This window comes from Callospermophilus lateralis, chromosome 2, assembly GCF_048772815.1.
Source record: "Callospermophilus lateralis isolate mCalLat2 chromosome 2, mCalLat2.hap1, whole genome shotgun sequence".
Classification (NCBI taxonomy): domain Eukaryota; kingdom Metazoa; phylum Chordata; class Mammalia; order Rodentia; family Sciuridae; genus Callospermophilus; species Callospermophilus lateralis.
In genome coordinates, this window is record NC_135306.1 from 6,803,111 (window position 1) to 6,829,037 (window position 25,927).

At 50.6% G+C, this 25,927-nt stretch overlaps 2 protein-coding genes and 1 pseudogene across 9 annotated transcripts in view; 1 reads left to right on the forward strand and 2 right to left on the reverse strand.

The window, feature by feature from the left end:
• Positions 1-1,425: 1,425 nt before the first annotated feature.
• Positions 1,426-16,622, forward strand: Dync2i2 (dynein 2 intermediate chain 2). The gene is made up of 9 exons (XM_076844980.2): positions 1,426-1,710; positions 8,095-8,343; positions 13,317-13,426; positions 13,864-14,021; positions 14,448-14,557; positions 14,940-15,107; positions 15,224-15,456; positions 15,701-15,858; positions 16,065-16,622. The coding sequence occupies exons 1-9, from the start codon at positions 1,426-1,428 to the stop codon at positions 16,301-16,303; spliced, it is 1,710 nt and encodes a 569-aa protein (XP_076701095.1). The 3' UTR covers positions 16,304-16,622.
• Positions 9,690-9,987, reverse strand: LOC143390681 (prefoldin subunit 4 pseudogene; annotated as a pseudogene).
• The window catches only part of Sptan1 (spectrin alpha, non-erythrocytic 1), a 70,932-nt gene continuing 61,381 nt past the window's right edge, over positions 16,377-25,927 (reverse strand). For 4 of the 8 annotated variants that reach the window (XM_076845346.2, XM_076845345.2, XM_076845341.2 and 1 more), the window contains 12 exons: positions 24,082-24,241; positions 23,606-23,682; positions 22,865-23,074; positions 22,149-22,445; positions 21,863-21,975; positions 20,466-20,483; positions 18,225-18,279; positions 17,652-17,848; positions 17,498-17,551; positions 17,274-17,420; positions 17,031-17,178; positions 16,377-16,848 (listed from right to left, as the gene is read on the reverse strand). In XM_076845346.2, coding sequence (XP_076701461.1) covers positions 16,723-16,848; positions 17,031-17,178; positions 17,274-17,420; positions 17,498-17,551; positions 17,652-17,848; positions 18,225-18,279; positions 20,466-20,483; positions 21,863-21,975; positions 22,149-22,445; positions 22,865-23,074; positions 23,606-23,682; positions 24,082-24,241 — 1,602 coding nt within the window. In that variant the 3' untranslated portion in view covers positions 16,377-16,722. The remainder of the gene's footprint in view (positions 16,849-17,030; positions 17,179-17,273; positions 17,421-17,497; positions 17,552-17,651; positions 17,849-18,224; positions 18,280-20,465; positions 20,484-21,862; positions 21,976-22,148; positions 22,446-22,864; positions 23,075-23,605; positions 23,683-24,081; positions 24,242-25,927) is intronic. The other 4 variants (XM_076845348.2, XM_076845347.2, XM_076845343.2 and 1 more) reach the window with 1 other exon arrangement.

The window sequence follows — 25,927 nt, forward strand, 5'->3', positions numbered from 1 at the left end:
AACTAAGGATAGAGAGCTACTAAAGAGGTGCCAAAAGAGGATAAATTTCTCCCCAGGCTTCTTGAAGGACAGAGGCAGTCACAGGTTTCCCAATTCTCATAGCCTTGAGCTTCTTTTTGAGTGTGATGTTTTGGAATCCTTGTTGTTTGCAAATTCTTCTTAGGCTTAAGAGGGCCTCACAATGAGAAATTTGTCTTGTTCTACTTTCTTTTTTTTTTTTTTTTTGGTACCAGGGATTGAACTCAGGGGCATTAGACCACTGAGCCACATTCCCAACCCTATTTTGTAGTTTATTTAGAGACAGGGTCTCACTGAGTTGCTTAGTGTCCGGATCCTACTGAGGTTGGCTTTGAACTCACAATTCTCCTGTCTCGGCCTCCCAAGCCGCTGGGATCACAGGTGTTTGCCACCGCACCGGCTTTTGTTCTATTTTTCTAAGAAAATGTTTTTATTTCAGTTTTTCCAGTGTTGATAATCTAATTTGTCTTGAGGTTGGACCCTGTCACTGGGTGACGAACAAGGAACTATAACTGACTGGTTTTCATCTCTGAGATTGGGAGGAAAGAGTCCCAGAGCCCTTGCTACAGAATTTCTGCCCAGAGGCTCAGAATGTAGCTTTGGGATCAGGCCAGCCAGAGTGGAATCTTGGGACAGTTTCATCTCTGACCATTAGCTCCCTCATGAGACAGATGTATAAATAGAAGTTGAGTTGGGGAGATTGGTGTAGTTCTGTGATACAGTGCTTGCTTAGCATGCAGGAAAAACCTTCTACCCCCACCACTGCAAAAGCAAAAAGAACAGTTGCTCGCTCTGGGTAAGGACTTAAGATAAATGTACATAATGCGGCAGGCTCTTTGCCAGATACCTAGTAGGTACCCAGTAAGTGAGCACCCCCAACTCCAGTAGATATGTCCTTAAATTCGGTTTAACATTTATTTTTGGTGTACTTCCTCATTTGGGTCTCCCAACTTTCCAACCCCACTTGGAATTCGCATATGCCAATTTTTCATCATCATTCTATTCAGGAAGAAACTGAGGACAAGAGGATGAGTAACTGGATTCAGAATGGCCGCCAATTCGAGCGGCTTAGTTCTTGGCTCTGCTGGCAGCTGAGCCGGCTTTGAGACTGCCGCCCCCGTGCCGGGCGCCCAGTCCCGGCGGCAGGTTCTGGCGGGCTGCCGCAGGCTCCCGCAGACCTCGCTCTCTCTTCTGCGCCAGGCCGCTCAGCGCCATCTTTGAGCCTGGCATCCGTGCTCACTTCCGTACTTCACTTTGTTCAAGAGTGGCTGCGCCTGCCCCAAGATGTCCCTTTTGGGAACACGATATCCAAAACCAACCACACTTGTCGCGCCAGTTGGGAAGAATTACCCTTTTTTTTTTTTTTTTTCTACTAGCAGCAGGGAAGTTGCTGTGACCAGTCCAAAAATGGCGCCATCAGTTTCACCTCCCCTGTTTTCCGCTCCTGGAAGCGCGGGGATCGAAGGTCATTCCGACTGCGCCGGCGCGAGAGGGCGGGATCGTTACCACGGCAACGCGCGAATAGTTCGGGCAGCTGCACCGGGCGGGAAGCGGGGAGCCGCGGTGCTGGCGACAGGCGGGGCTGCGAGCGCCGAGGGGCCCGGGCGCCCGGGGCCGCTGCAGGACGAGACCCTGGGCGTGGCGTCGGTGCCCTCGCAATGGAGGGGCGTCCAGGGCATCCGCGGGGAGACGGTGAGGGCGCGGACCCCACGCCGGGCGACGCGGGCGGGAAGGCCGGGGCGGAATGCGACCCCCAGACGAGTTTCTGACGTCCCACCGTTTTGTTTTTATATTTTAATCCTCAAAAACTGACCGGGGGATGCTCCTGGACCAGTCTTTCATTGAAAACAAGAACTTAACAAAACTCCAAGGATCCTACGTTTTGAAGGGTTTTGCGCAAATGACGATGTTGAAGCATTTCAAACTTTATTTTCTCTCTCTCTTTTTTTTTAAATACCAAACTGCAGGTTAATGTCTAGATAAATTGGTCTTCTAGTTGTTTAGTCAAAAGCACACAAAACGGGCTCTCTGTTGAGCTGAGGGCTCACATCCCCAGCCCTTTATGATTGAACTAAATTCCTAGCCTTGTGCATAGTATTTTTTTTTTTTTTTTAGGTACTGGGGATTGAACTTGGGCACTCAACCACTGAGACCCATCTCAGTTCTATTTTGTATTTTATTTAGAGACAGAGTCTCACTGAGTTGCTCAGCACCTTGTCTTTGCTGAAGCTGTCTTTGAACATACAATCCTCCTGTCTCAGCCTCCTAAGATGCTGGTATCACAGGTGTGTGCCACTGTTCCTGGCCTTTGTGCATAGTATTTTGTGAATGCATTTTTTCCATTTACTACATCCTGACATTTTATGTGTTTAAAAAATTTTGTGGGGAATTCTGGGGATAGTTAGTTCAGTGATGAAGACTTGCCTAGCATGTGGAAAGCCAGGGTTCAAACCCCAATGTTGCAAGAAATAAAATAGTTTTTTTTTTTTTTTGTACCAGGGATTGAATCCAAGGACCCTTAACTGTCCCAGCCTTTTTTAAAAATTTTATTTCGAAACAGAGTCTCGCTGAATTGCTTAGGACCTCAATAAATTGCTGAGGCTGGCTTTGAACTTCTGATCCACTTGCCTCAGCCTCCCAAGCCTCTGAGATTACAGGTGTGTGCCACCATGTCTAGCCTAAGTGTTACTTATTATCAATTAATTCTGTAATGAGTTGTAACTAAATTTTTGCATGTTTTTTTTAATACTTTAATTTTTAATTTTTTTATTTTTTGTGGTGCCAGGGATTGAACCCGTGCCTCATGCATGCTAGGCAAGCATTCTACCCCTGAACCACAACCCTAGCCCTGTTTTTTTTTTAATTTGCTATGTTCCTCTGGAAAAAGTTGAACTTCACTCTTTGGTTGGTTGGTTTATGTAGAAGTGCAATACCAAAACGTACTTCTATGTTTTAGTTATAGGTTTTTTTGTTTTGGTGATACTAGGGATTGAACCCATCATACTCTGCCACTGAACTACAACGCTCAGCCCTATTATTTATTTATTTAATTTTAGTTTGAGGTAGATCTAGTTAAGTTGCCAAGGTTGGTGTCAAATTTGTGATCCTGCCTTAGCCTTCTAAATACCTGGGATTACACATGTGTACCACCATGGCTGACTCAGTAATGAATTTCAAAAAATGTAAATAGTCTGGCTTTTCTTACCCTATCCTGATATGTTCACAGGTGGACAAGTTCTGAGCCTTGGTTTGAGGTGAATTTTTTTTTTTTTTTTTTTTGAGAATTTTAATATTTATTTTTTAGTTTTCGGCGGACACAACATCTTTGTCTGTATGTGGTGCTGAGGATCAAACCCGGGCTGCACGCATGCCAGGCGAGCACGCTACCGCTTGAGCCACATCCCCAGCCCTGAGGTGAAATTTGAGGGTGCAGATTCTTACAAGGGGCTTGGGCCTGGGCCAGTCATGTGATGGCTCCTCTGCAAAGTATTAGTCTTTCTTGTGGGATTAAATGAGATTGCTGGTCAGCAAGCAGTTTGAAGGCACAGTCCTGATCTTATGAAGGGGCTTCTGAGTGTCTGAACTGGAGGGCTCCTAACCAATCCCTCACTTTTTCAGTGTGGCTAATGAGGGCAGGCCCTGGAGAGTTCTGGAAAACACACCTGTGTTCAACCTGCAGTGATTCTAGCGTGGCTGATAAATGAGTGGCCCGGGAAACTGGTTTTATAAAAGCTCCTGAAGTGATTCTAATGTGTAGCGAAAGTTGAGAACTACTAACTTAATGCATCCTACTAGCCAAAGCATGATTGAGATTCTGTTGGATTGTGCGGTGCCTTAAAAAAAAATGTGGTCAGGCACCGTGGCTTAGGAGGCCAAGACAGGAGGATTTTGAGTTCAAGGCCTCAGCAACTGTGAGGCTCAAAGCAACTCATTGAGACCCTGTTTCAAAGTAAAAAATTAAAAGGACTAGGGGTGTAGCTTAATGGTAAAGCATACTTGGGTTCAATTCCTGGTACTAAAAAAAAAAAAAAAAAAGTTATGTGGTAAAATACACATAACACTTTTTACAATTTTTTATTTTTATTTATTTTTTTTAAAGAGAGAGAGAGAGAATTTTTTTTTAATATTTTATTTTTTAGTTTTCAGCGGACACAACATCTTTGTTTGTATGTGGTGCTGAGGATCAAACCCGGGCCGCACGCATGCCAGGCGAGCGCGCTACCGCTTGAGCCACATCCCTAGCCCCTTTATTTTTATTTTTAATATTTTTGGTTGTAAATGGACACAATACCGTTATTTATTTATTTTTATGTGGTGTGGAGGATTGAACCCAGTGTCTCACACATGCTAGGTAAGTGCTCTACTACTGAGCCACAACCCCAGCCCTAAAATTTTCTATTCCTTTTTATTTTTTTTGCTACTGGGAATTGAACTCTTGTGTTTTATTTACAGACAGGGTCTTACCGAGTTGTTTAGCGCCTCTCCTTTGCTGAGACTAACTTTGAACTTGAGATCTTTCTGCCTCAGCTTCCCAAGCTGCTGGGTGTGCGCCACCATGCCCATGCCAAATTTTTTATTCTTATTTATTTTTTTGAGATTGGGTTCTAGCTATGTTGTGTAGGCTGGCTCCAAACTCCTGGACTCCAGTGATCTCCCACCTCAGCTTCCTGAGTAGTCTGGACTACAGGTGCTGCTAAGCCTGGCTTTTTTTTTTTTTTTTTTTTTTAATAAAAATATTTTTTAATTGTAGTTGACACAATACCTTTATTTTACTTATTTTTTTTATGTGGTGCTGAGGATCAAACCCAGGGTCTCGAACGTGCTAGGTGAGTGCTCTACCGTTGAGCTGCAACCCCAGCCCTTAAGCCTGGCTATTTTATTTATTTATTTTTAAATATTTATTTATTTATTTATTTATTTATTTATTTATTATAATGAGAGAGAGAGAGAATTTTAATATTTATTTTTTTTAGTATTTGGCGGACACAACATTTTTTTTTGTTTTGTTTGTATGTGGTGCTGAGGATCGAACCCGGGCTGCACGCATGCCAGGCGAGCGCGCTACCGCTTGAGCCACATCCCCAGCCCTAAATAATTATTTTTTTAGTTCTTCTTCTTTTTTTTTTTTTTTTTGGTGGACACAATATCTTTATTTTATTTTTATGGGGTGCTGAGAATCGAACCCAGTGCCTCTCGCATGCCAGGCGAGTGCGCTACCACTTGAGCCACATCCCCAGCCCCTGGCTATTTTAATCATTTAAGTTTATTGTTTATTTTCTTGGTACTAGGGATTGAACCCAGGGCTGCTTTACCACTGAGTCACATCTCCAGCCCTTTTTAATTTTGAAATAGGGTCTCACCAAGTTGCTTAGGTCCTTGCTAAGTTGTTGATGCTAGCTTTGAACTTGTGGTCCTCCTGCCTTAGTCTCCTGAGCCACTGGGATTACAGGTGTGTGCCACTGAGCCCGACCGTCTTCATCAGTTTTAAGTATTCTCTTAAGGGGTCAAGGGCCTTCAGGATGCAGCTATTGCCACTTTGTCCCTCCAGGGCTTTTTTTCCTCATTGGGGTGTATCTTGGACTGTCAGGTTGTCTACCAGGGCTAACTCAACTCCCTGCAGGGGGCAGTGGATTTCTTCTCTTACCCAGAGGCTCCCAGAAAGTGGTGAACTGAAACACTTCCTCCCAGGGCCAGGGCTGTGCTGCTCACGAATGGCTCCGGGGCTTGGTTAAGGAGGCCCTCCCTCATCCTGGCTTCCTGCAGCTTTGGCCTGTTTGGGTTCTGCAGTGTCTGGCACCCCCTGCTGGAGTCTATCTATTTTTAAGCTGGGGTTTGTGGCTTCAGGGAGAATTAAATCCTCGGTTCTCAACATTTTTAAAAAAAATATTTTGTTTTTTAGTTGTAGTTGGACACAATACCTTTATTTTATTTTTATGTGGTGCTAAGGATCGAACCCAGGGCCCTGCACATGCTAGGTGAACGCTCTACCACTGAGCTACAACCCCAGCCCCCGTTCTCAACATTTTTGAGTGTCTACAGATTTTATTGTATTTTGAGACAGGGTCTTGCTGAATTTCTGAGGCTGGCCTTGAACTTGTGATCCTTCTGCCTCAGTCTTTTGAGGATCTGGGATTACAAGTGTGTATACCAGAGCTGCTGTGCTTGGCTAGACTTTTTTTTTTTTTTTTTCCTGCGGGGGGCAGTTACCAGAGATTGAACTCAGAGGCACTCAACCACTGAGCCACATCCCCAGCCCTATTTTGTATTTTATTTAGAGACAGGGTCTCGCTGAGGTTGTTAGAGCCTCCCAGTTGCTAAGGCTGGACTTGTGATCCTCCTGCCTCAGCCTCCTCTGAGCGCAGTCCTTATCTACCTGAGGTTTTTGTTTGCTGGTGCTGGAATCCAGGGCCTTTCACATCAGGCAGGCACTCCGCCTCAGGAAGGCGCTCTGCGGCTGAGCCACATGCATCCCTTTTCTACCTAAGGCTTTGCTCTGGCCCCTTTGCCCCAGCCCAGAACTCTTCCCTGCAGCTTCGCCTGGGAGCTCCTCTTGGCAGCTCCCGCTCCTTCACATCTCAGCGCAAGCACAGTGCCCAAAGCCTCCTGTTCCCACCAACCTGTTCATATAGCTTCCCCCACTATCCCCCAGATCTCAGTACCTCTGTGTGCACTGAGCTCTATTTGCTTTTGGGGACGTTTCCATGTTGTTACTTGTCCTTCCTACTCCTGTGAAAGTGCCTGGGACACAGGGTCTTGCACATTGTCTCCTGCTCTGTGCTGAGTACCTAGATGGGGCCAGGCTCTAGATGTGCAGTGGTGAGTGGGTTGGTTTTTTTTAATTTTTTGTAGTTGGAAATGGACAGCATAGCTTTTTTATTTTTATTTTTATTTATTTTATATGGGGGATTGAACTCAAGGGCCTTTGACCACTGAGCCACATCCCCAGCCCTATTTTGTAATTTTTATTTAGAAACAGAGTCTCAGTGAGTTGCCTCACTGTTGCTAAGGCTGGCTTTGAACTTGAGATCCTCCTGCCTCAGCCTCCCCAGCCATTGGGATTACTGGCATGCACCACTGCACCTGGCTGCATACCTTTATTTTATTTGTATCTGGTGCTAAGGATCGAACCTTAGCACCTCACACATGCTCAGCAAGTGTTTTACCACCCAGTCACAACCCCAGCCCGTGTTCTGTGTGCTGATTCATTCTAAGGGCTGAGGATACTGAAACTGATCAGACTGGTCTTCTGGTGGTAGGCCCAGCTGACCAGGAGACACGGAGCAGTGTGGAGGGAGAGGAGGGCATCCCTGCTGAGTTTGCTGATTCTAAGGAGAGCTGCCTGCTTGGCTAGCCCCCTTCCTTCAGTAAGATGGGCCTGGCCTGCCTCTGAGCCCACTGAGCCTGTGTGGGGCCCTGTGAGCAGAGCCTCAGTGAACGACGTGATTGCAGCAGTTACTACCCCCCAGACTCCATGTGTGTGTAGGAGAGGGAGGCTGGCCTCTGCTCCGATGTGCTATCTGTTCCCAGCCAAGTAGGGACAAGGAAGAGGAGACAGGTGGCAGGATGGAGAGCATGGCCACGGGGAGTCCCATCTGCCTTTCATCAACTAGCTCACCTCAGATACACCTGCTTTCCTTGGTCACATCCTTCAGGAGGGCCCTTGCCAGTGGAGAGGGCGAACCTGTGTCAGTGGGGTGACCTGAGGTGCCTGCCACAGCTGCTGCTGGTGCTGAAATGATGTGGTTCTCTCGGCTTTGGGCATCTTCAGAAAGGGCACTCCTGCCTCTGAATGAAAGTCCTGGGGCAGGCTCCCACTGGCCAGCTTGGGTCACTGGCCACCCCTGGCCAATTACTGGCCAGGGAAGTGCTCTGATTAGCTGCCTGAAGGTCATGTATTTCAGGGAACATAGGGTGGGGGGTCATCTCCAATGCTAGCCACACAATGGGCTCCCCCTAAGAAAGGGGGGGACTAGTTACAAGAGGAGGGGGATACACTGGGCACAAAAGTGATTAGAGGCCCGGGAACTGGAGAGGCGAGGGCGGTGGGTAGTGATGCTCATTTGCTCTCTGCCTCAGAAGGGTTGCCAGACGGCCAGCATTGTCACTGCCGATGCATCTGTCCAGGCCCGGAAGCAGGCAGATGCCCAGGTGCAGACGGAGGTTCCCGTGCCAGTTACTGTGCTGCCCATGTCCCAGCATGACACCTCACGGCTGGCAGCGTTTCTCCGGAGGGTAGAGGCCATGGTCATCCGAGAACTAAACAAGAACTGGCAGAGCCATGCCTTTGATGGCTTCGAGGTGAACTGGACTGAACCACAGCAGACGGTAGGGCTGGTGGGCCCGGGCTGCGCCCCTGCATGTAGTCCCCTCAGCGGGTTTTAGGTCTTGAGTAGTGGCACCCAGTAGCAATAGTACTGGTAGCAGCCCGTGTTCACCAAGCGCTTTCTCCAGGTGCTACAATTTTGTTTTTTGCTACTGGGGATTGAGCCCAGGGTGCTCTGCCAAGTGCTACAACCCCAGCTTTTTTAGGTTTTATTTTGAGATAGGGTCTCGCTAAGTTACTGAGGGCGTAGCTAAATTGCTGAGGCTGACCTGGAACTTGTGATGTTTCTGCCTCAGTCTCCCAAATTGCTGGGATTACAGGTGTGTGCCACCATATCTAGCCTGAACCAAGTGTTTTTTAAGACTAAATCATTGAGCCTTTGCTGATACCCTTGGAATAGGTGGCATCAGTCTCTTTCCACTTTCTGGCTGGGGAAATGGACCCCAGAGGGCAGCCACTTTTCCAGGATGAACCAGACCTGTCAGTTTCATTCCCTAGGACCTCCTCCTTCCCTCCCCTGCATCCTCCCCTGACCCCCTTCTAGTACTCCACTGGCCTCCCTTCTTCCCTTTCTTTTTGTTTTTTTGGATGATTGCTTAGCTGATTTTAATCACATGACATAAAGCCCCTAAACTTGATATTGTTATGCAAAATATGTAGATTAATATATATTTTTTTGTACTGAGGGCTGAACCCAGGGATACTCCACCACTCAGCCCTATATTTTATTCTGGGACAGGCTAGAATGTGTAGCAAAAGTTGGGAACTACTAGCTACATGACTGGGTCTGCCTTCCCCTCCTGCGCTGTTGGGATTACAGCTGTGTGCCGTTTCGCCCAGCTTGAATACTATTTTATTTATTTATTTTAAACTGTTTGGAGTTTTAAAAATATTTTTTGTTGTTGTAGTTGGATACAATACCTTTATTTTATTTGTTTTATTTTTATGTGGTGCTGAGGATCAAGCCCAGTGCCTCACGCATGCCAGGTGAGCACTCTACCACTTGAGCCACAACCCTAGCCCAAATGCTCTTTGTTTTAAATATAAAATAAGCAAGACATATGAAAACAGGTAAGTTTCCATTAAATAAATGAAACGTTAAAAGAGAAAATTTTTGAGCTGGGGCTGTGGCTCAGCGGTAGCGCACTTGCCCGGCATGTGTGAGGCACTGGGTTCGATTCTCAGACCTCTATTTAATTTATTTATTTATTTTTATGTGGTACTATCAACAATTAAAATAATATTTAAAAAATAGAGAAAAATTTTCTTTCCATGTCATTTGGAGAAGGAAAATTATCATTTTAAACAATATTCAAGTTCATTAAACAAAAAAAGTATTATAAAATGATTAACTTTCATCAGCTTCAAGGTTTATGTTGCTGCCAAATTTTGAATATAACTGAACTTTCAAATCTGCTAACACCCATTGAATTGAATCCAATCCGGATTCCAAGGCATCAGTTTTTTTTGCAAATTTTTCTTTGCTTCCTCTAATTTCCTGTGATTCTTTTTGAGAATTGCTAATGAAAACATCCCCAATTTGATAAGGTATTATTAAGTGGTCATTCTCTGCAAGCATAATGTCCTCACAGGAATCTTATAAATTTTCCAGTGATTTCTTCTGTTAGCTCTGTGATTCTGCTCATATTCTGGTGTAATCTGTTTATCTTTTGCTGATCTTCAAAAATAATATTAGCATTTGTAGCTGCCTTCTTCATTGTGGCCGCCATCTTGAAACCACACCATCCAGCCCCTTCTTCCCCTTCTTAAAACTATCTAACCTATTTTTCTTTTTTTTTTTTTTTGTGCCAGGGATTGAACTCAGGGGCACTCAACCACTGAGCCACATCCCCAGCCCTATTTTGTATTTTATTTAGAGACAGGGTCTCACTGAGTTGCTTAGTGTCTTGCCATTGCTGAGACTGGCTTTGAACTCTCGATCCTCCTGCCTCAGCCTCCGGAGCCGCTGGGATTATAGGTGTGCATCACCATGCCCAACTAAAAGTTTATCTAATTTTTTAAGTCTAAACACCTTATTTAGATATTTCTGTGTGTGTGAGGAAAGAGGCGGAGTCTCAAGTATGCTAAATCTGAGCTATCACTGAGCTGCACTCTAGTTATCTAATTTTTATTTACATTGTTTTTTGTTGTGCTGGGAACCAAACCCAGGGTCTCACACATGGTAGGCAAATCTCTACCACTTATATCCCCAGCCTGATATCTAATTTTTTGTTTATTCTTTTTTTGTGGTGATGGGGATTAAACCCAGGGCCTATGCATGTAAGACAAGCACTCTGCCACCTGAGCTGTGTCCCCAGCCCCTAATTTTTTTTTTTTTTTAATATTTATTTTTTAGTTCTCAGCGGACATAACATTTTTGTTTGTATGTGGTGCTGAGGATCGAACCCAGGCCGCACGCATGCCAGGCAAGTGCGCTACCGCTTGAGCCACATCCCCAGCCCCTCCAGCCCCTAATTTTTAATTATAATTATTTTCTGACGTTGAAAGCAATGCCTGTCATCATGGCCAACTCAGTCTTTGCAGAAATGCGGAATGCGCTGGGTGCAGACAGTGCAAGGTGGCACTGGCTCACAGACCCTTGGAGTTTCTTCTGTGCTACAGTCATGTAGCTTTTCTCTTGTCATCAAGTACCTTTGAAATGTGAGAGCACTTTCTGTTTTGTGTGTGACCCTTTGTTGTGGTTGGGTATGAGATGTGATTGGGTAGGAATGTCTGGAGGAGGAGGGCTGCAGCCTGGTCAGCAGATTAGTCCTTTGATGGACTGATAAAGGTGAATGGGTCACTGGTGGTAACTGCAGGCAAGCGGGGCACGTCTTTGCAGACTGTGTCCTCCTTGCATTCTGCCATGACGCCCCGCGTCATGTCAGGTCCAGAGCATTGAAGTTGGCCACCCATGGACTGGACCTCTGAAACTGTGATCCCAAAATAAGCTTTTCCTCTCTGAGTTGCTGTTGTCAGTTATTTTGGTCACATTGACGAAGCTTACACCCTTCCCGTTCACCAGTGCAGTCTTTTTTTTTTTTTTTTTTTTAGTTGTAGATGGACATAATATCTTGATTTGTATTTGTTTACTTTTATGTGGTGCTGAGGATCAGACCCAGGGCTCACATGTGTGAGGCAGGCACTCCACCACTGAGCCCAGCTCCAGCCCACCAGAGCGGTTCTTGTTGGGGACTTTTGACTTTCTGTCCCACTGTCAGACACACCATCCTCTGTCTGGGTCTGCTGTTGGTGCACTGTCTAGGCAGCAGCTCCACATCTAGAAATTTGTGTTCCAGGGCTAGGCTGTGGCTCAGTGGTAGAGCACTTGCCTCGAATACATGAGATGTTGGGTTCGATTCTCAGCACCGCAAATGAAGAAAAAATAAAGATTCATCAACACTAAAATAAATAAAATTTTTTAAAATTTGTGTTCCAGTGACTTGTGACCAGGTGGGAGGTTGGGCTGCACCATTTGAACAACTGGGGTATGCCAGTTTCCTGATGGCCCGCCAGTGTCGTAGCATTCCCTAACGTGGGGCACAGGAATGCCTTTAAACCTGGCCATGATCTGGCAAAACTACAGTGAGTCTCTTCCTCTTCTGACTTTTTCTGTTCTTGAGCCAGTTCTTGTTTATTCCCAAAGTGGGTTGGTATTATGACTGCTATTGGGGCTGGAACCAGGGCCTTTGTGCATGCTGGGCAAGCCTGCAGCCCTGAGCCTCACCCGGCCCTTCTTTTTCTCCCTTTCTCCTTCCCCTCTCTCTCTTTCTCTCTCTTACCCAGGGGTGCTTAACCACTGAGCCACATTCCCAGCCCTTCTAATTAATTAATTATTTTTTAGCTGTAGGTAGACACAATGTCTTTATTTTTATTTATTTATTTTTATGTGGTGCTGAGGATTGAACCCAGTGCCTCACCTGCTCTAGGCGAGTGCTCTGCCGCTGAGCCACAACCCCAGCCCCCTTTTTATTTTTTGAGACAGGGTCTCACTCAATTGCTTAGGGCCTTGCTAAGTTGCTGAGGCTGGCCTGGAACTTGTGATCCTCCTGCCTCAGCCTCCCAAGTCACTGGGGTTATAGGTGTGCACCACTGTGCCGGACTTGTGTACACATTTTTTGCAGTTTGCATCTTTTGTCCCCCTAGGGTCTATACCCTGGAGTAGAATTTCCATGGCCTTTGGGTGCCTCTGCTGTTTTCTGTAGCAGCCACACCACACGGCTCTAGCAGTGCATGGGGTGCTCACTGTAGGGTTTCTTATAGACTTTGTATTTTTACACAGGGTAGTGTCCATACCTGGGACCAGGAGAGTGAGAGATGGGAAACTTTTCAGTGGTATTTGTTGGGAATACCTTTGTGAGAATCTCCTTTGCTGCTCCAGCATGATGGACTAAGAAACAAGGGCCTGAGAGAGAGAGAGAGAGAGAGAGAGAACACACTTTGAGGCCAGCCTCAGCAATTTAATAAGGCGCTAAAAAAGCTTGGCAGACATCTGTCTTGGAATGAAAAATAAATAGGATTGGGGATGTAACTCAGTGGTAAAGCGCCCCTAAGTTTAATCCCCAGTACCAAAAAATTAAAAAAAAAAAAAAAAAAAACCAACAAAACCCAATATACAAAACAGAACTGACTATTTGAGCCCAGTTTAGGTGTCTCAGTGACGTGGAGCATGCTCATGTGGTGTGCAGCCATCCACACCTACCAGCTCCAGGGCTGGAGCACAGGACCCTGTGAGTGTGGCCACAGCTCTGTCCTAGAACCAGCGTCGGCCTTGGTCCTCAGGCTTGCCTTCCAAGTTCTGAAGGATCCTGTTAGGAGAGGTCCCAGGGGGAGGCTTTCTGTGTCTCTTCAGGCCTGGGAAGTGGACTTGAATAATTAGGGCTTTGGGTTACCCAAACCCAGCTGTGATTTTCATTGGTGGCCATGAGACCTTGTGCTGGAAGGCTTGGGACTTATGGTTGGCTTTTCTCTGCAGGTGTCCTGTCTGCACACCCTGGGCTACCCCCCAGCACAAGGGCAGGGTCTGCATGTGACCAGTGTTTCCTGGAATGCCACTGGGTCAGTGCTGGCCTGTGCATATGGTCGGTGAGTGGCAGCTGAGGCAGGCAGGAGGCCATGAGAGGCCCCAAGCTCAGCCATTCTGGGGTCTCCTTGAGACTGCCCACCCAGGGCTGGCATTGGGTTGGAGGAAAAAGCGGGAGGTGGGGAGCAATGGAGAGCCCATGCCTCAGGTCACCTGTGCCCTGGGCAGTGGTCGTCTGTTCTCACCAGCTGTTTCTCTGGCCTGGTGTCCACAGTCCAGCGGCCCCATCCTGCCGCTGCACAGGCCGCTCTTCAGTGCCTGGGGACCCTTCCCTGGAGAACACCATAATCTCAGGGTGTCTGGGAGGAACCTGTGCCACTCGGTACCCAGAGTAGGCTGCCTGGGTGTGGAGGGACACAGGCAAATCTGGGGTTAGAGTGTGGAGAGGTGATGGCAGTGACAGGAGCCCTGGGAGCCACTGAGGCACGTCCCTCTGCAGGCTGGATGATGGGGACTGGAGCACTCTCAAGTCCTACGTGTGTGCCTGGAACCTGGATCGGCGAGGCCTGAACCCCCAGCAGCCATCGGCAGTGGTGGAGGTGCCCAGTGCTGTCCTGAGCCTGGCCTTCCACCCCACCCAGCCCTCCCACATTGCAGGTGAGCCCCGCCCATGGCCAACCGCCTCCCCTTGCCTGCTCCGCCTTGGGCCTGGCTGGGCCGCCTGGGCTGCCTGACCTAGGTGTAGTCTGGAGTCGGCTGGGCCTCTTGGGGAGATGTGTGGTATGGAACCTGACGGAAGGGGCATCTCTGGGACAGGAGACACGGCAGCTGTGCAGAGGCAGGATTGGAGGCCCAAAGAGGTTGGCACCCTGGGCAGCTCTCAGCTGTGACAGGGGCCAGTGTGTGCTGCCGAGGGTGGGTGATGCTGGGGGGTGGACGGCCAGGCCAGGGCCTCAGCTTGCTGTGGGGCAGGCTCCCTGGGGTACAGTGAGGGGGGACTGAGGATGTCCCCTTTGAGGATTTTCAGGCAGGTAAGCTGGGCTCTGGAGAGTGCCAATTGATGTGCAGCCGTGGTCCCCACAGGAGGGCTGTATAGTGGCGAGGTGCTGGTGTGGGACATGAGCCGTTCTGAGGACCCACTTCTCTGGCGCACAGGCCTGACAGATGACTCCCACACGGACCCAGTGTGCCAGGTCAGGGTGTGGGAGGTTGCTGGGCAGGGGGGCATCGGCTTCCCACCTTCCCTGGGAGGCAGTGGACCTTGAGCAGAGAAGGGAGGTCACAGGGAGTTGGCAGTTGGACAGCTGCCCTGGGCCGCCCCAGAAGCTCTTCTCCACCAGTGGGAGTCCCCTGGGGCCTCGTGCTGTTCCCAGCCTTCTAGGCAGGTGCTACACCTGAGTGGTCCAGCGGGTGTTCGGCCTGGGGGGGAGCTCGGAACCCTCCACGGCTGCCCCTCACGCGCGCGTCTGTCCCCCGCGCCCGGGGCCACCCAGAACTCCTCCCCGGTCCCATCCCTTTTTCCCCCTGGAAGTGGGCCACTGGGCAAGCTTGTCTTTCCCCACCCTGTCATCTCAGGTCCTCTGGCTGCAGGAGCCTCAGCACAGCCACCGCTTCCGGCTGCTGAGTGCGGCAGGGGATGGGAAGGTGCTGCTGTGGCAGGGGTCGGGGGCAGGCCAGCTGCAGCTCATGGAGGGCTTCGCCCTGGTGGCTCAGCAGCTGCCGCGAAGCACCAAGCTGAAGAAGGTAGGCAGCCTGGGGACCTCCCTGAGGGCCCGTGAGCCCTCCTCTTGGCCCACTGCTGTTGGGTCAATGGGCTCGAGGCCCTCGGCTCTGACCCCGCTGTTGCCACCTCTCCACAGCCTTCCCGGGGTGAGACCGAGGTGGGTGCCACGGCGGTGGCTTTCTCCAGCTTTGATTCCAGCCTTTTCATTGTGGGCACGGAAGGCGGCTTCCCACTCAAGTGTTCCCTGGCGGCAGAAGAGGCGGCCCTCACACGGCTGCCCAGCTCGGTGCCCCTGCGGGCGCCCGCGCAGTTCACCTTCTCCCCGCACGGGGGCCCTGTCTACTCCGTGAGCTACTCCCCCTTCCACAGGTACGGGAGGCCGGGCCACTGCCCTCCAGCCCACCAGGCCATATGACAGCTGCTTCAAGCAACTGCATTTTGCTGGTTCCCCATTTGAGTCCCAGGAACTGTCCTCTCTGCTAAATAACCTGTTCAGGGAGCCCGGGGGGTCTTCCTGAGCTCATGGCTCAGGAAGAGTCTGGTGGCAGGTGCCAGCTCCATACAAGACACCCAGGCCAATTCCCTTATCCCCTCTGCCCTCCATTCCATCTAGGAACCTCTTTCTGAGCGCAGGGACAGACGGCCACATCCACCTGTATTCTGTGCTGCAGGCCCAGCCCCTGACCTCACTGCAGCTGTCCCACAAGTATCTTTTTGCAGTGCGTTGGTCCCCTGTGCGGCCCCTGGTTTTTGCAGCTGCTTCTGGGGAAGGTAGGAGAAGTCGACCAAATGTCTAAGTGGTGTTATGGACATACCTGGGACCTGGAATTGTGTTGGGGACATTGCGAGTAGAGTGAGGACAATTATCCTCCCTAAACCCCAACTGTAGCCCACCACGGGGCGGGGGTGGAGCACTGAGCGTCTGCAGCAGCCTTGCTCTGGGCTGTGGCTTCTAATGTCCAAACTTCTCCCTGCAGGTGACGTGCAGCTGTTTGATCTCCAGAAAAGCTCCCAGAAACCCACAGTGTCCATTGTGCAGACCCAGGACGGAAGCCCGGTCTACTGTCTGGAATTCAACAGTCAGCAGACCCAGCTCTTGGCTGCTGGTGATGCCAAGGGCAAGGTGAAGGTGTGGCAGCTAAGCACTGTCTTCACTGAACAGGGGCCCCGAGAAACAGAAGACCTGGACCAGCTGGCAGCGGAGGTGGCCACCTGAGGGCACAAGGGTCACAGTGGGATGAGGCGGTTGAGCTGTTTCTGGTGTGAGCTGAATGAAGAGGAGCAAAGCGTTCAGGGGGAGAAGTCAAGTCTTTATTTGTCTTTTACATGAAAACGAAATCATCTGGGGGAGGGAGAGAGCACATGAAGGGAGAGAGCCAGCTGCCTGGACCTTCTATGGTGGAATGCGGGCAGCTACTCAGACATGGGGCTGGTCCCACAGAAGCCCGGTGATGGTGGCTGGACCAGAAGCGGTTTATTTATTAAAGCACCATTTTCAACTAAGTCTCACCCAAGCTAAGCACAGGCTGTGGTCACACTGGGAAGGAGCACTGTCCTCAAGAGCACAGAGGAGTTGACATGCAGCGGGGCCCGGCAGGGCAAGCGGTGGGAGCCGGGCCAGTGGGGAGCAGGGGGTCAGTTCACAAAGAGTGAGCGGGTGAACTCGACGTAGTCGAAGGCGGTGGGGAGCTCACGGCCCTTGCTGTCCACATAGGGCTTCATGTGGGAGACGCAGTAGTCGGCCTGTTCCCGGGTCAGGTTCTGGAGGGAGAGATACATGGGCTCAGCCCACCTGCCAGCCGAAGCTGGGCTGGTCTAGGCCGGGGCCAGTTCTGGTTCACACTGAGCTGTGAGCCCCCCACATCCAGCACAGGGCAGGCCCATCATTGGGCCTGTAGCTCCAGTTGTCTGCAGCACACTCCCTGCCCTTCCCGCAGCCGCACCTGGTAGAGCTCCTCCTTGGTGACGTAGGGCTTCCCCTCGGAGCTCAGGGCCCGGAAGGCACTCTCGATCTCCTCGCTGGACTTGACATTCTCAGTTTCACGGCTGATCATAAAAGCCATGTACTCTTGCAGGGAGACATGGCCATCCCTGGGGGAGGGAGGGAGGGAGCAGGTGCAATGAGTAGGCAGGAGGGGCGGGAGCCTGGGGCCAGGGCCACATCCACCACTGTCCCTAAAGCTCACCTGTTGGGATCCACGGTGTCCAGGATCGCCTCGAACTCTGGATCAGGTTCCCCCTCCTCCACCATGGGCAGGTCGTAGCCCAGGGAGCGCAGGCAGGACTTGAACTCCTGGTGGTTCAGCCTGCCAGACTTGTCCTTGTCGAAGTGTCTGCAGCAGAGCCGAGGGCTACTCAGCACAGGGGCCCCACCGCCCAGCCATCCCCAGCCAGATGGGGCTATACTTACTTAAACATCATGCTGAACTCCTTAAGGGCCTCCTCAGTCACACCTGTTGTGTTCCTGGAAGAACAACAGAATCAGGGGCCAGCCAGCCACACAGCAGGTGGCACGTTCTAACTGTTGGACTCTGGCTGACCCCACTGCCCTCTAGGTGCAGTACCTGGCCTGGATCTGCTGCTCCAGGTTGTGCTGCATGCGCATGCCCAGCTGGTCAAGTTGGTCCCACTGCTGGGCCAGGCCCACGGTGCTGTGCTCCGTGTACTTGTTGTCCAGAATGAGGGCTTCCTCCATGGCAGCCCCCAGGTCCTCAATCTTCTTGAGCTGACTTCTCATGGCTCGTATTTCCTGGTGCTTGCGCTGCAGGGTGGGGGCAAAGACACGGGGATGGGACTCTCCCTCAGGCCTGGCCCAGGAGCCCACAAGCTCCCTCCTGGCCTCAGGTACTTAGCCTGAGGCCTTCTAGGATAAGAGCAGTGGTGACACTGCAGAGAGACTTTTTCAAGCCAGCTGGTCGACCCGCCGGGGAATTATACATTGTGGACAAAAAGGCCCCTCCCTTTTCAAGTAGGGATCCAGGTAGCAGTTGCCACAGACTGTAAAATGACAAGTCCCAGGCTGCTTTCAGACTTGGGAAAAGCCAGCCCGTGAGGGGCCTGATGGGCCAAGAAGGAAGAACAGGTCTGCCCAGGGATAGGGGTGAGGCTGAGCCAGGTCTGAGCCTTCAGGCACTCACTTTGGTAGCTTCAAGCTGGGATTCTAGGGTTCCAGATTCTTCCACCATGCAAGACCTAAACACAGAAGCATAGTGAGGGAGGGGTCCAATCCTGCAGATGGCAGCTCAGGACCAACTCCCTCTTGGCTAAACACCGGGTGGCCTGCAGGTCCTTTGTCAAGGAAACAAAGCCTGTCTGCCTTGGGCTGTGCTTCCTGACTGGCCCTGGGAGCATGAGAGCAGAAAACACCTCTCCTGTTTCACAGCCACGCAGGCTGAGGACACTTTCTCAGGTGCTTCTCAGCCCCAGCCAAGTGAGGCCTCCAAGAGGTCACTTGGGAATTAAGTTTTGTTCCTTGAGGGGACAACAGAGCCCCTTTTCTCTGGAGCTGTGGGGAGGACAAGAGACCCAAGACAGGAGGCCTAAGGACTGAGGACCTGTCAGCAGTCCCAGGCCCCCTGGAGCCTCCTTGCAGGTGCCTAAGGAGGGGAGCCACATTCAAGTGACACTGCAGGCCCTCAGAGGAACAAATGAAGAGGCCCAGGTGGGCGTCTGGCAAGTGGTTTATGCTGCCTAAAAGGGTTGGCTGTGACTAAGCCCTGGGACTCAGGTCCCACTGTAGAGCCAGGCCTCCTTACAGGGCTAAGTTCTTGGGGGAGCCTACTTCTCCCCAGAAGAACACAGTAGGAGGTCATAAAAGGCTACCAGTGAACAAAGACAACAAATGAGTTGGGGTCACGTGCAGGGACGCGTTCAAACAGTGTGCAAGACCTTAGTGGGATTTTAACCCCGTTTCCACACTACCCAATGTTTGCCCGGATCTACCCCTGGAAACCTGGAGGACCAGGGTGAGCTCCAAAATCTCCCCAGGTTCAAAGTGCACTAGCAAGGCAAGGCACCAGGCTTCCTCCTACCCCAGCCGCCGAAACTCACAGGCACGCGCCGTCCCAGGGGAAAGACGCCCCAGGACTTGGGGCAGGAGGTGGGGCCAGTGCAGCAGAGGGGAGGACAGACCCTCCTGCCCAAGCGGCTGAGGGCGTGGGTTAGTCAGAAAGCGGAGCCGCCTAGGGAGTCCAGAGTGCATTGGTAAAACCACAGTGAGGGAAGAAGAGAAATAAGAGGAGAAAAACCTTCCAGACAGATCATCCCCAACTTCATACTGATAGACACGAATGACCCGACGATATGCTATGCTAGTCAAAGAAAAGAAACCAAGTGAATACACCACAGGGCGGCAGCAAGGGCCTCCCTGACAGACACGCGCCACAGGCAAGGGCAACCTGGCACCAGCAGGGACCTGGAGGTGGTGGGCCCAGCGGCCACCTTGGGGCAGCTCAGTGGTTCTGGGCAAGGCGGGACAAGGCTTGGGAGGAGCCACAGGAGAGCGGGCACAGCACCACAGAGACAAGACCAAGCGCAGCAGACAGGGCGGGGTGGGGGGAGAGCCAGGGAGCCGCAGGGCTCAGGCCGCGAGCTGCCACCGTCACCCCTGCATTGAGTGGACTCCTGTAGCCTGACTGGTTTGGGTAGATCTTTCCCATCACCATCTCCACCCGCCTGGCTGTCCTGTCTGTAGAACCTCAGGGGCACCAGTTAAGCCACTGTGGTCTTGGTGGAACTGGTCAAGAATGCAAGGATGAGCATCCTGGATGAAGGTCCCCAGCTCTGCAGAGGCCCTGCTGGGAGTGGGGGAGCACCCTGCTCCTCTCTGGGCTCCTCCAAGCCCTGTCTCCACATCACATAGTTAACACTGGGCACTGCCTTCTTTCTACTAGGTTACCCTCCCCTTAGAGGATGCTAGGGGTCACCTTAGTCCTGGGGGGAGGCATACTCTGACCACACCTTGTCCGCACCCCCAAACTGTAATTTAGCTTCATGCACCATGGACATCTAGGGGTGAAATATGGCCTCTTTGGACAGACTGGGGAAACAGGCAAAAGAAGTCCAATATGATCCCAGGGGCCGAGCAGCAGTTGGGGCTTTTGTTCTGGCCTCCTGCTCTGTCGCATTTCCCACCTCAAGAGAACCTGTGAATTTGGGTGGGAAGGTGGAAGTGCTGGGCCGGCCCCCAGACTGCAGGCCCTGTCAGGGAGGAGGGGTGTGGGGAGAAGGTACACCCTCCTTGTCAGGTGACAGGGTGGGTAGGCAGGAAGGCCTGGCCTGGGATCTTCTACAAGCCAGGCCACAGGGGGACGAGGCTCAGGGACAAGCACACAAGACACCAAGACATCACGAGCCCGGAAAAAGAAGACAATATTAACCCATCGAGGAGGTACGTTCTGTGGAGTGGAGATCCAAGCAGCCACGAGACAAGGTGGTGTCCAGACGCAGCAGCAATCAGGGGAAGGGACAAGGAGGACACGATAAAGAAAGAAAGAAAAAAACCAATATTGTCAGTACCAGTCTGCCTTTGCCCCTGCCCTGGCCGTTGCCTAGCTGCTGCTGGGGGTTGACCATGGCCCAAGCATGCCCCCCGCAGAACACCTGGGGGCGCAGCCTCAGGGGAACATATGGCCAGTGCTGTTCTGACTGACTGCCCACCCTCTGGGGGCAGAGCCCCGGGGCTGTGTCAACCTTTTCTGTTAGTCCAAGCAGGCCACCTTTTTTTTTTTTCCTCCCAGCACTGGGAAGTGAACCCAGGGGTGCTTCATTGCTGAGCGATGCAACCCACCCCACCCAGCCCTTCAATTTTTTTTTTAATATTTATTTTTTAGTTTTAGGTGAACACAATCTCTTTATTTTTATGTGGTGCTGAGGAGCGAACCCAGTGCCTTATGCATGCTAGGTGAGTACTTTACCACTGACCCACAACCCCAGCTCTGCCCTTCTAATTTTTCAAAAAACATTTTGACATGAGTTTTGTTATATTGCCCAGGCTGGCTTCAAATCCATGATATTCCTTCCTGCCTTAGGCTCCTAAGTCTCTGGAATGACAGGAAATAGCACCAGGTAGGCCTCCATTTTTTTGTTTGTTTATGTTTTAATGGTATTGGGGTTAGAACCTGAGTATTTTTCTGCTGAGCTACTTCCCCAGCCCTTTAATTCTTAAAAAAATTTTAAATTTATTCTTCTGATATTGGGATTGAACCCAGGGGCACTCAACCACTGAGCCATATCCCCAGTCCTTTTTATATTTTATTTTGGGACAGGATCTTGCTAAGTTGCTTAGAGCCTTGTTAAATTGCTCAGGCTGGCTTTTTTTTTTTTTTTTTTAAATTAAATTTTTTTTTTTTTAAGTTGACAATGGACCTTTATTTTATTTATTTACATGCAGTGCTGAGAATCAAACCCTGGGCCTCACACATACTATGCAAGTGCTCTACCCCTGAGCCACAAAAACCCAATCCTCAGGCTGGCTTTGAACTCTCAATTCTCCTACCTCAGTCTCCCAAGCTGCTGGGATTATAGGCGTGCACCACTGTGCCCAGCCCCAGCCCTTTTTATTTTTTGAGACAGGGTCTCACTAAGTCTCCCAGGCTGGCCTTGAACTTGTGATCCTCCTGCCTCAGTTGCCCAAATTGCTGGGATTATGGCGTATACTACCACACCAGATTCAGGTCCCTGGTTTTAAACGTGCTCCCCATGCCCAGGAGCTGGAGTTCGGGGGACCAGCTTCAGGTCTGTAATGCGCCTGGGTCAGTCCCGCAAAGGCAGGCACCTGGTCTCCTGGATCCACTGGTGGAATGCGTTGGCATGCTGGGCAAACTCCTGGCGCAGCTTGTCGTTTTCCTCCTGCCGCCGCTGCTCTTTCTGCAGCTCCAGCTCCCGCTCCTGAGCCAAAGGGAGGCAGATGCCACTTTGGCTGACCCTGACCCTCCCTCTCAGAGGGGTTCAGCAAGGACATGGCTACACCCTGGGGAGCTGTTCAGCAAGCCTTACATCTGAGGGGCAGGAAGGGTGGGAATGTTAGCTGGCTTGGACAGGACCGTATGCGGTAGGCGCACCTTGATTATTTTTTGCAGGTTCCTCCAGGTCTCCTCCAAGGCCTCCATGGTGAACCAGGTGTAGGGGTTGGAGGCCACGCGGAAGCTCTTGATCTGGCGGTCCAGCTCGGCCAGCTGGTTGAAGTCGGCCTGTGCGGAGCTGAGGGAGGAGCGGAAGGCGTCGTGGGCCTCACGGAGAGCCCTGATCTCCTCCAGGGAGTTGCAGCGCACCGGGTCCGTCAGGTCCTCCTCTGCATTCTCAAACCAGCTGTTGAAGGCAGAGGCCTTTTTGGCAAATGTCAGGAAGAGGTCCTCCACCTAGAAGCAGAGAAGCTAGTCAGGAGTTGCAGGGGCAGGACACACCATCCGCAGGCAGGAAGACAGGGTAGATGTGTGGGCAGGAGGTGGGGCAGCTCTCAGGAATCCAGGTGAGTATGGACTGTTGGGAAGGCAGCGCCACGCTCTGCCTCCCGTCTCCCACACCTGCTTCTCAGCCTTCACTGCCTTCTGTTCCTCTCTTCTTGCCCCTGCACTCACACACCTCTCTCTCTCCTGTGGCTCTAAAGGGCAACTTCCCAAAGGCAAAGGTCCCATCTGCCTTGATTTCAGTTGACACAAAGCCTGGTCTCAGCTTCCATGGGCTGAAGCTTTGGTGTCCTTACAGGGTGGTGGCATAATACTGTAGAGTGCTGACCCTGTCACTGAGCCACTTGAGCCTTACCTGCTCCCATCCTCACCTTGCGGAAATGACTCTGAGCCTCCAGCAGCTTCTTCTTCCTGGTGGCCGAGTTAGCCAGAAGCTGGCTCCATCTCTTCATGAGGGAGGCATGTCGGGCTTCGATGGCCTTGGATTGGATGTGCTTAGCGGCCAGCAGTTGATCTTTGAGGGCAGTGATGTTGGCAATGCCCTCCTGCTGGAAGGCCTGTAGGCCAGCATCAAAGGTTTCCTGGAATGAGGAAGTGACAGAGCCACTTACAGTGATGGCAGCAAGACTAGAACTTGCCTTTCCTGGTGCACAGCTCGTAGCTTCAGCATCTGTCCTCCCAGGTAGGCAGCCTGAGCCCGGCTTCCTCCTGGAACTTGGGGCTCCCCTCTGCTTTCCTCCTTGCCCCAGACCTCAGATTAAGGCAGCAGCCTCCTCGCAGCCTCCTGCCCCCAACCAGCACTCCACCCAGGCTCTGGGCACTGGCCCTGGACTACCGACTTGCCAGGCCCTTCCCACGACCTGGGAGGGCCTGGAACACTTGCCTCCCCATGTGACCAAAATCGTTTTACTTTCGTGACTGAGCCCAGGTCCATGACCCCTGGCAACACACTCACTTTGCCAATAAGTCTGGAAGCTCCAAGTCTCAAGACTGGAGCCACTCACTGCTGAGGACCTTACAGGAGAACTTCTCAACAGCAGGACGACATGAACCTCCTGCTGTCTACCATAAATGCTAACCTAATAAATTTCACTAACACTGGCCACACTGACCTGCTTGGTGAGGAGAGTTTGGACAGAAGACAGATCTCGGCCATAATCATCTGTCTTCAAGCTGTTTTCCTTTTCACCTAGAAAACCAAGCGTGGAAGTTATACCACCTTTTTGCAGCGCAGCAAGATGTATTAAAATAGAAAATGAGAGGACTGATGCCAACTGTTATTCTGTTTACATTTAAATTTTGAAGTTTCTAATACCTTTCTTGACCTTACATCAGTTGGCTTCCCCTGCACCCAGACTGAACCTTCCTCTGAGGCACAAGAATTATCAAGGTCACATGGGCCCTGCTTGATATCAGCGCAAGGGAGTTGGATGACACCCCAGCCTCTGGAGGCAGGTTCTCTGATCCACATTTGATTAGTTTGTTAGAGAAGAAAATCAACTGCATGGGAACACACAAGTCGTGGCTCTGGGAACAACCCTCCTGCCCTGGGGAATAAGAAACTCAGGGTCTTGCTGAAGCTGCTCACCAATCCAGGACTCCACCACGTCCGCCTTCCAGTTGAATTGGAGGAAGGCTGAGTTCTCGTCTAGTTTTGCCTTCCTCTGGGCTGCAGCTTTCTCTAGGTCGGACACTTTTCCGTTCAGGCCTTTCATCTTTGAAGAGATATTCTCCTCGTGGTGATTGTTCTAGGCCATGAAGGAGAGCATACCCTGTCATCCTTGCTTCCCACCATGGTCACCTGTGACCCCAGAAGGTGCTCAGTTTCTAACAGATGGGTCACTCCCCTTGACCACTGCTGGCTTAGGGGCTATTGATGAGGCTTCCAAAGAGCAAGCGGAGTGAAAGACTCAGGATGAAGACTCAGAGGCGGCCCTGCTCCTTTTGGGAAGGGGCTGACATTTATGCTACAATGCCTGGGAACTGAGCCTCTCGCACTCCACAACTGAGCCACATCCCCAGCCCTTTTCATTGTTTCGAGACACAGGTATCCCAGGGTTGCCCAGGATGGCCTGAACTTGCGATCCTCCTGCCTCAGCCTCCTAAATCACTAGGGTTATATAGATGGGTGCTACCACACCTGGCCACTTGTGTTATTTTTTTTATTGGGAGTGGGGGAGGGAAAAAGCCTAAGGAATTACTATTCAAATAAAAAACTATATAGCCAAGGAATGACTACTATAATATGCATTAAAAACAGTAGTTCAGAAAAATGTTTTGATATTGCGGACACTGAAAATTATTAAGCCCTAAACACTGGGACTTGGTTAAAATCTTATTTGAAAGGACACAGCAGCCAGCACAGAACTGAAAGAGCAGCTCTGCAGGAGAAAGCACTGCTGGGGACAAAGCCCCAGATCCTTCCAGAAGCCCAAGAGCTTCCAAGCCCAGTTATCACACAGCTCACAGAGCTGAGCTGTCAAAGGTGTGAGCAAATCACAGAGTCTCTGAAACTAGTTTTTTTTTTTTAAATTTATGCTGATGCAGCCAGTAAGAGAGCTTTCCGGTGATGAGATGTCCAGCTTCCCATAGATCAAAACCTTAGCCACAAGGGCAGTTACCAAACGCAAATTTTGTAGCATTCAGTCTCAGATGCTCAATGTGTGTGCGCTATTCCTAGGAAATGGGGGTTACCAAAACATCTGTCCTATGGCATTAGACACCTGTCCACGCTCCCAGGTGATTAGAGGTGGTGGGCTCTGGACTGAGGGCTACATGGCTTATCTGGAACTGAAGCATGGGGCAGCTTTGGCCCCTCTGCTGTCAGGACCCTTTAACTTGCTTTCTCTGGGAAGAGCTGTTTGAATGAAAGATTGATTCATTTCTAAATTGTCCTGTACTATAGATGGGTTCTGGATAATTTATATTTACAAAATATGTAAAGCAACGTGATCCTATAAAACAGATCTAAGGCAGCTATTTTATAGTAGGTATGTCTACATCATGTACAGACAAAAAATTTAGAAGGTCAGACATGAAGACTGTGATATGGCTGTCTCTGGTGCCTTTACGGGCGATTTCTAGTTTTTCTTTCTTTCTTTTTTTTTTTTTGAGATGGGGGTCTTGCTATGCTGACTAAACTGGTCTAGAACTCCCCTCCTGGGCTCAGGTGTTTCCCCCCCCTCAGCCTCCTGAGTGGCTTTGCAGGCATATGCCACCACGCCTAGCTACGAGTACTTTGTTTTACTTATTTTTATTTTCTACTATATCTTTAAATAGCTTGTACTATTGAGAAATAAACTAAAAACAGCATTTTTGAAGTGCTATTGTCACAAAAGAACCAAGAGGGATACCTCTCTGTTTAATCAGGCAGAAAAAGTAAACACTTCATTAACTTCACTAATTGTCTTCAGAAAGGGGGAATCAGCCAACTG